Raw genomic sequence first — 8,420 nt, forward strand, 5'->3', positions numbered from 1 at the left:
TCCCATGGCTGTCCAAAGTCTACAAGAGTCGGTGATCACAGCCGCAAGTTCAGATGCAATAATGACTGCAGCTGAAGGTTTTCAATGCGCACTCGGCGAACCCGGTGCTAACGCAGCCACGCCCGGCAGTGGCGTTCCCGACTTTGTGAAGAAGCTTTACAGGCAAGTTGAGCCACTTAATCTCTGTGCTCTGGATGATCTACGTATTCTGTCTGCCTGATCCCTCTACCACTACATTGGTGCATTGGTACATCGATGCATTGCGAAGGAGTAAAATGAAAAAAAAATCTGACACAGCCACCCGTACCTGACCCAAACGAAGGTCTGCAATCTGACATCGAAAAAATTTTCATTTTTGTCTGAACAGGATGCTTGAGGAGAAAGAGCACGACCTTATAGTTTCGTGGGGCAGAAGTGGCGAGAGCTTTGTCGTCAAGGAGCCCAACGAATTTGCCAAGGTGATCCTGCCCAGGCATTTCAAGCACAACAACTTTGCCAGCTTCGTGCGCCAGCTCAACAAGTACGATTTTCATAAGATCAAAACCACCGAAGACTCTGCAAGGCCATATGGCGACCAGGTATGAGCCCTCACTCATCCTTGAGTGCATGGCGCATTAGGATCTCTGTGCTGCGTAAGCCATGACATCTAATCTCTTTTCCTCTCGTTCGCCCATCTTCATTCTGCTGATGCAGGCCTGGGAATTCCAGCACCCAAAATTTCAGATCGATAAGAGGGATCTTCTTGAAGAAATCAAGGTGTGTATCGAACATGATGAACAGCTCCCTCGGCCATGAATACCTCAGCGAATTGTTACTTACACGCTTCGCCCTGAAATCACTCCAATTAGCGAAAGACCCCGATCAACAAGAAAACATCTGCTGGCCAGACCTCCATCTCCTCCCCTGACCATTCCTCTATGGCGGAGGATTATCAGGCACAGTTGGATCTCATGGCGAAGACTCAAACTGAGATGCATGAGCAGCTGGGAAAGTACAAGTCGAAAATAGAGACTCAAGATAATCTCTTGCAGAATCTTCTCAAGGTCCTCGGCTATCAAAGCTCTGGTATATATCATCTGTTCATGCTCTCGCGCCCACACTTGACTGATTTTTGAAAAATGGACTAACATCGCCTCTTTCTTTAAACAACGCTCTTAGAAAATGGAACGATAACGACAATACACAACTCAGGGACCTCAATGAAGGAAGGCAAGACCCTTAAGTCCAAGGCTCACTCTGCCTCGCGTTCAAGATTGTCTGGTCAAACAAACAAAGCCGACAATCAACAAGCGCAACAACATCTCGCGAACACCGCGTTCGCTCCCTCCTCCTCGCCGCCTATGGCGCAAACCATTCATCCCCTCATGACTGGAGGGACCGTATCCACGATACCAACGTCTACATCCTCAATGCCGACCACGACTCTCCCCCCTACATCCTCCATCTCTTCGACCTCGGCCTTCCAGTTTGCTCCAAAACTGTCTTCTGCCTCTTCAGGTTCATATTCACATTCACCCATGTGCCAGAACCCCAGCTTGGACGCTTCCAAAAATGTATCATATCAATCATCGCGGGCTCAACACAACTCGCAGCACCCAATGCAACGCCATAATGACCAACAACAACATCAGCAGCTTCCGCATCATGATAACTACCAACAGCATTTCCAGCAACAGCGGCAACAGCAGCAACAGTTCGTGTCTAATGCTCCTCTCAGTGATCAGAATGCAAGGCCTCAACGGCCTAGCATCAGCATCCCAAACTGGTCGATGCCGCCGAAAGTATTGCTTGTGGAAGACGATGATATCAGCAGACGTTTGAGCTCTCGTCTACTTCAGATCTTTGGCTGCCCCTTTGATGTGGCGGAAGATGGAGTGGCCGCTGTTGGAAAGATGAGCCATCAGAAGTATGATATTGTGCTCATGGTAAGTTGTTGTTCGCGTCTTGTAATTGCTTACAATTGGATTCAGCGAAAAAAAAAAAGAAAAAAAAAAGAAAAGCATGAAAACTCATCACGATGTGTTATTGTATGCGAATATCATAGGACATCATGATGCCCAAGTTAGACGGTGTCTCTGCAACGACCCAGATCCGCCAGTTTGACGCCATGACACCCATTATCAGCATGACCTCGAACACCACAACTAATGATATAATGACCTACTTTGCGAATGGCATGAATGACATCCTCCCAAAGCCATTCTCCAAGGCCAGTCTGCTCAACATGCTTGAGAAGCATTGCCAGCATCTGCGATACCTAAAGCTGGGACCCAGTCTTATGGGGTTCGCTCCTAGTGGGTCGGATTCCAGTTCGGGCGAGCAGGAGAGTCGACTCATGCTGTCTCACCGCCAAGACGAACAATCTGGTTCAGAGACCATGAGCTTTTCCTTGTCGGGGTTCCAGGGACAAGAAGGGCTCCAGCTCGTTTCTGGAGACAAGGGTAGTAGCCCAGACCATCAGGGTCACCAGGGCAATCAGCGAGACGACATGGACAACCTGGGCCTGAGCCTGCAGCTTGGCCTTGGAGGCATGCTCATCCTTAACGGAGTGGACTCGTCCCTAAGCGGAGGCGTGGACGAGCAAGGAATGTACCCTCGACAGCCCCACCAGGGCGGTAGGAAGCACGGAGTCGACCCCAACGAGAACAATCCTCAGTCCAATTATGGAATGTCGTCGATGGGTTATAACGACATGATGGATTCTCTCAGCCACGATGACAGTTCCAGCTCGTCCCTTTCTCCAGATCAGACCCATATTCGGCTGAGCCTTGTACATCCTTCCCAACAGCAGCAGCCGCTCCATCAGAATATGCAGGGACACCAGTCCAGCCATATGCCCTCGCCACCAAATTCCGGCCACCCTAACATCTCGACATCCTCGTCCAGGTACACGACCAATATGACCAACCACACCTCCTTCACCTCGGGGTCCAGCCCCTCAATGATGGAGCCTTATCTTACCGGACTCGAAGGCTCATATTCGCATCAACAATCTTCATCACAGCAACATCATGTACAGCGCCACGGAAGCATTACATTGCTATCTATTAAATCCAACGATGGCATGGCTCATGCAATCGGCCTGACCAACCGCAACGTTGACTTTCATGACGGACTCGGTCTTGGGTATGGCATGGATCAGAGTGATTCCATGGATGCTCATGGAAGGAGGAAACGGGCCAAGATCGAAGAAGTCATCGAATAGTTTATTCCTCAACCTCTGTCTCCCCTTCTTCTCCTTTTGTAGTTATTGTAACCTTTCACGTCCCCACTTTCACCTCTTCCCCCCATACATACTGTACTATATATATTACATACATAAAGAGAAAAATAAAATTCCGATTTTAAAAATCATAATAACGTGACGAACACCCCGGATAGAATAATTTAACAGCGGTTCTACTGGCTTGGTTGATAATGCATCCTTGATAGACAAACGCAAACATAAGATAGTTCTATTTGCTTGATTTTTGCTGAAAAAAAAAGTAAAGCTGCAAGGAATACTTTTACTTCCTGACCACACAAGTATATCACAGCACTATGTACTCTGAAGACCTCCGATGGCGAGCAGTTGTCCTTTTTAACATTATGGGCATGCACGAAAGCGATGTCACTACTTTGCTAGGGGTCTCAAGGCATTCTATCTTGAAGTGGGCCAGTGAGTAACAAAGTCAGTCGATGTGGCAAGAGTGACCAACCATCGTACCGTCTTTCTCACGTAATCTCAGCAGCTATGTTCAATACAACAGGCAGTGTGATGGCAGATAACTTCCGCCAAGTTCGACCCCGATGGCCAGAGGAAGTTTACGATTTCGTTCGCAAGTACACCGCAGACCATCCTTGCTTTTTCTTGGAGGAGCTGCAGGATGGCATTCAGGCTGCCTTTCCAGAATTGACCAATACCTCAGTGCCGACTCTATGTCGTGCCCTGCGACATGATCTCAACATGACAAGAAAAAAGATACAGAAGCGAGCTCGCGAGGCACTTCCTCAAGAGATTGCGGACTTCAAGTATGGACTCAAGCCTTTTTTCAGTTACCAGGAGCAACTGGTCTTTATTGACGAAAGGCATGACAGGAAGCTTTGCCAGATGACGAGCGTAATGAGTAAGAGTTATCGGCCCTATCGCTTCCAAATTATCTTGATCCACTGCGTCGGCAATGAGTGTATGCGCCGCGTCCAGTCTTGCGCGAGTCGCGCGTTGGATAACGTTGGCTCTTCTTCCTGTACTACTGGCAACACCACCTCCAGTGGCCGTAAGATACGCATAAAGGTGAACAAAGACCTGGGTAGCATCACCATCCAGGCGTCGTGCCTCTGTACGCCAAGCTCTGACAAGCCGTTCTTTAAAGTTGCCCTCGTCCAGCTCTTGGTTGTTCTTCTGTGCGCTGTTGTGTGTTGGTTGGATGTATGGCTTTCCGCCTCCTGGCCACTTGAACCCGTTGGTATCAGCAATGCGGCGTTTGATGCGTTCCATTATCACCAGGAATGAGTCCTCGTCTAAATTATGTGTCCAGCCTTGAGGATCAGGAAGATCTTTCGTGGAGCGACATCGAATCTGGGGTTGCCCTTTGCGGGGGTGAAGCTTTATCTGAATAATCTGTGGTATCTCGAGCTCCGATGGGGAAAAGAGGGATGAAGAGGAGGCCGCAGGGGATGCCATTGTAAGGACAAAGGAGTTGTCTGTGTGAAGTTTTTTCTATCGTGCATGTGCCAGCTTAATTTAAAATTCATTTCGACTGGGTGTCACTAATAGTTGACTCAGACCAAATAGTTTAAAATTATTTTATTATTTTTTATTGAAAGGCACAATACATACTATTAAGACTGGAGTAAATACACTTTTTTTTTTTTTTTTTTTTTTGTGGGGGATACATCTCACTTCTAACTTCGTTTCCTAAGTTCCTATCATTTTACAGATAATCCGTGCGAGGAGCAACACCCTTCTCGGCCATGATTTCCTCCACGGGACGGGCCCTTGTCTCGGGAACGAAGAACCAAATATAAAGGAAGCCGGCGGCGGTGATAGCGGCAAAGAGAATGAAGGTTCCGTTGCCGAGACCGTTGTTGAGCGAGGGAAAGACCAAGCCGATGACAAAGTTCGTACCCCAGTTTACGGCGGTGGCGACTGAGGAAGCGGGTGAAAGAGCGTAGGTCGGAAGCAACTCCGAAAGCAGCAACCAGGGGATGGGACCAAGACCGATAGCAAAGAAGGCAATGTACAAGAAGACGGAAACCACGACCAGGATGCCGACGTCAGTATAGGCACCAATGACCAACAGGATTGAGGAACCTGCGACACCAGCCAATGAGATCAACAAGAGTGTGCGGCGACCGGTTCGATCGACCAGGAAGACTGAAGCAAGAGTTGCGAGTAAGTTGCAGGCTGAGGTACCAACGGTGATGTACTTGGCATTATCAGCACCAAAGACGTCACCCAGGAACGAGGTCGAATAGTAGATTAGACCGTTGATACCCGAAGCCTGCTGGAAGAAATGAACTATGATACCGATGATGGCAAGACCCCTGCACTCGGACGAGAATAGGCGGAAAATACTGTAGTTATGAGGGGCGCCGGTGGCGGTAGCCGCGACAGGGGCCTCGGGGTCGACCTTGTAGGAGGCATCTTCGAATGCAGAGTCACTGGCGGCTGGGCGGCCACCAGCGGTACCAGAGGAACGTCCCAAGAGCAGCTGAACCATGTCTGCGAACTCGTGCTCGACATCTGTGCTGGTTCCACGCAACTTCTGAAGGGAGTGTCGAGCTTCCGGGAGACGATTCTTGGAGACGAGCCAGCGTGGGGACTCGACCAAGGACGGGAGCATGAACAGCTGGATCATGGGAGGGATACCGTTGATGGCGAGGAGGATACGCCACAGGGGAGGACGACTAAGACCCAGGCCGATCAAGTTGGAGATCAAGATACCTACGACGATGAGGAGCTGGTACATGGTTCCCATGGCTCCACGGCCCTTGATGGTGGAGATCTCTCCAAGGTACGTGGGGGCGACGACACCACCGAGGCCGCAGGCGAATCCGACGATGATACGACCGACAATGAACTGGGCCTGATGATAGGTCAATCCAAGGAGGAGGGCACCGACGATGAAGAAGAGGTTGCTGATGAACATGGTCTTACGACGACCGTAGATGTTCTGAACCGTGCCGCCCGACAGTCCACCGACGAGGGCTCCCAAACAGAAGGAACCGACAGCAAAACCCTGATCAGAAGAACGGACGAATGGAAAGTTGGAGAGTTAGAAAGTTGAGTAAGATCTTACAGGCAGGACTCTGTATTGGGAAATCTTATCGGGCAGCCGTGCCGTTTCGCCAGTGGTTTTGCCACCAAGATTCGATGTTTCGTGTAACAGGACACTCCACACAGCACGGGCAGCACACAGCAGACCTGCGCACAAACAGCATTTGCCCCGATAACGATATGCTTCACAAACAAAACAAAAACAAACAATGATGATGATACAAATAATGCATAGTGGGTGAGCAAAATGCGTAATAATGAAGCGTACAAATAAAATAAAATAAAATATAATAAAATATAATAAATAAAAAAACGAACGACAACAACCATCGACTATGATGTATGTGATGTTGTGTGTATACATACCCAGAGCAGATCAGAGTATTCAAAGCAATTGGGGAAGCCGCCTTCATTCGTGTAGGGCTGCTCACCACAGGCGCCATCGAAACCACGGATGGATTTCTCGGGGACGTTGGGGGAGCCGATTACGTAGCCGATCGAGAGCGAGGTTAATGAGGCCACTAGACCACAGTAAATCATGTAAGCCGGGAAGCCGGCCTCTCTTGAATCCATGGTGAAGAGTCTCTTGTTTAATAGGAGTCAGCAGAAGCGCACGAGGGACTGTATGGGTTCAATGGGGGTGGACGAATAGAGGAGGGGGATCGAGAGATTAGATGGGGTGGGGGATATAGATCGCGTCTAGTATACAGTCAAGAGGAGGATGCGATTAAATGGTGAGGGATGGATCAGAAGGAAGGAAGGACGAAGAATGAAAGAAGAGAGGGAGAAAGAGAAAATGAGGGGAATAAAAGAAGAAAAAAGGTGGAGAAGGCAGCAAGAACCACGAGACAGAACCTCATCGGGTAAGTGCCTCCTGAGACCCCAGAGGTGCGCCTGCAATAAACCTGGTCTGGATTCGAATTCGCAGCGGAGAGGAGATGTCCACCCAACTCTCCGTCCACCATTGGCTGGACCCCACATGTCACGGATGCATTCCCCTGGGTATCCGCATCCTCATCCTCCAGCAGCCCCCAGTATGGGTCCCTTGCCTTGGAAGGACGGCAAAAAGGTAGCGGCGGCAGAAAAATTAATAGTACTTCCTAGAACGTACCCTCAACTCCGTGGGTTATCTTTGGCCGACCCTGTCATCATCGCACAGGAGGTAGACTACTACTCGTCCCCAGATCCAGCAACTGCAACTCTACAATTGAGCCCCGCTCCCAAGATACTTCTCCATTGCCTGCTCTGGATAATCGACCACATCTATCATGCATTCGCCATGTTGACACCAACCAAATAAATCAATCCCCCATGTTCAATGTCGTATGCACAACACCCAACACAAATGCGTTCATCTAATTTGCTATGCTCGCTCCCAGTCAAGGGGTCCTCTTCTACCAAACAAACATGTAGAGTATACAGGATCGGTCATTGAAAAACAAACGCAAAAAACCAGTAGAAGACGACTATCTTTGTGCGTCTGGAATGTCTCACCCTGAAAGGAAACTGTATCCGAATCTGTATATATGATCCACTGCACGACCCAGAGCGGGGGATGGTCGGTGGAGGTTGTCCACCGAACAAAACCTGGCAAATCAGATTTTACAAATGTCAGGTCTTCCCCCACCCTTCACGCTTGGCGATTCGTGAGTTCGGGTGTTGTATCACCAACCCCAACAGAGAGGAGGGGAAGGGATTGCTGGTGCCGAGAATCATCATGCATTCAAGACCAAGAGGGTCGCTTTCTTTATCTTGACAAGGATGGAAAGCGGGGTGATAAGAATCCTTCAATCATCATTCCCTCTCGGTTTATACATTCATTATGCGGCAAGAGACGCCACATGGCATGGTGCAAATACAGGTTCTCCGTCACGCTTTCCCTCCCACATCATCGCCTATCATTTGAGAGTCCAATTGTGACCAGTGTATGACAAGTCTGCACGTATAAGTCCGTCTTGCAAGTGCTTCTTACTCCACAACCCATACTTGGTGTGTTTTGGGAGCCAGCACAGCAATTGAGTGTGCTTTCAGACCTTTATCAAAGACCTTCTTCCTCCAATGCTGAGTTTCCACCTACCCTGGCATAGGACTTGATTTGCTATCTCGCACTGCGCGTTGTCAACAGTGAGTAGATAACGACTGCGAACCTTACTGTCAATTA

The 8,420-nt window shown here is 49.1% G+C and overlaps 4 protein-coding genes across 4 annotated transcripts; 2 read left to right on the forward strand and 2 right to left on the reverse strand.

Annotated features, from left to right (window-relative positions):
• The first annotated feature begins 222 nt into the window (after positions 1 to 222).
• Positions 223 to 3,150, forward strand: BC939DRAFT_253221 (uncharacterized protein). The gene is made up of 6 exons (XM_051551013.1): positions 223 to 578; positions 694 to 756; positions 849 to 1,065; positions 1,159 to 1,925; positions 2,045 to 2,886; positions 3,005 to 3,150. Exons 1-6 carry the CDS (start codon positions 369 to 371, stop codon positions 3,084 to 3,086), a joined length of 2,181 nt encoding a protein of 726 aa, XP_051409482.1. The 5' UTR covers positions 223 to 368; the 3' UTR covers positions 3,087 to 3,150.
• A 766-nt stretch (positions 3,151 to 3,916) lies between these two features.
• BC939DRAFT_505615 (uncharacterized protein) lies at positions 3,917 to 4,663 on the reverse strand (the record flags this gene model as incomplete). The annotated part of the gene is made up of 2 exons (XM_051560686.1): positions 3,917 to 3,940; positions 4,040 to 4,663. 2 exons carry the CDS (start codon positions 4,661 to 4,663, stop codon positions 3,917 to 3,919), a joined length of 648 nt encoding a protein of 215 aa, XP_051409483.1.
• A 108-nt stretch (positions 4,664 to 4,771) lies between these two features.
• BC939DRAFT_459748 (general substrate transporter) lies at positions 4,772 to 7,115 on the reverse strand. Its single transcript, XM_051556771.1, has 2 exons — positions 6,626 to 7,115; positions 4,772 to 6,221 (listed from the first exon to the last, which is right to left on the reverse strand). The coding sequence occupies exons 1-2, from the start codon at positions 6,830 to 6,832 to the stop codon at positions 4,914 to 4,916; spliced, it is 1,515 nt and encodes a 504-aa protein (XP_051409484.1). The 5' UTR covers positions 6,833 to 7,115; the 3' UTR covers positions 4,772 to 4,913.
• Positions 6,588 to 7,583, forward strand: BC939DRAFT_253252 (uncharacterized protein). The gene has a single exon (XM_051551014.1). The coding sequence runs from the start codon at positions 6,981 to 6,983 to the stop codon at positions 7,557 to 7,559; it is 579 nt and encodes a 192-aa protein (XP_051409485.1). The 5' UTR covers positions 6,588 to 6,980; the 3' UTR covers positions 7,560 to 7,583.
• The last annotated feature ends 837 nt before the right edge of the window (positions 7,584 to 8,420 follow it).

This window comes from Gamsiella multidivaricata, assembly GCF_025024155.1.
Source record: "Gamsiella multidivaricata strain RSA 2152 chromosome Unknown BC939scaffold_59, whole genome shotgun sequence".
Taxonomy (NCBI): Eukaryota; Fungi; Mortierellomycota; class Mortierellomycetes; order Mortierellales; family Mortierellaceae; genus Gamsiella; species Gamsiella multidivaricata.

Coding starts and splice junctions, on each gene's coding strand:
- BC939DRAFT_253221 (XM_051551013.1), top strand. CDS start 369: ATGCTTGAGGAGAAAGAGCACGACCTTATAGTTTCGTGGGGCAGAAGT. Junction 757..848: donor ATCTTCTTGAAGAAATCAAG/GTGTGTATCGAA, acceptor CACTCCAATTAG/CGAAAGACCCCGATCAACAA. Junction 1,926..2,044: donor AGTATGATATTGTGCTCATG/GTAAGTTGTTGT, acceptor CGAATATCATAG/GACATCATGATGCCCAAGTT.
- BC939DRAFT_459748 (XM_051556771.1), bottom strand. CDS start 6,832: ATGGATTCAAGAGAGGCCGGCTTCCCGGCTTACATGATTTACTGTGGT. Junction 6,222..6,625: donor AATACTCTGATCTGCTCTGG/GTATGTATACAC, acceptor TCTTCTGATCAG/GGTTTTGCTGTCGGTTCCTT.
- BC939DRAFT_253252 (XM_051551014.1), top strand. CDS start 6,981: ATGCGATTAAATGGTGAGGGATGGATCAGAAGGAAGGAAGGACGAAGA.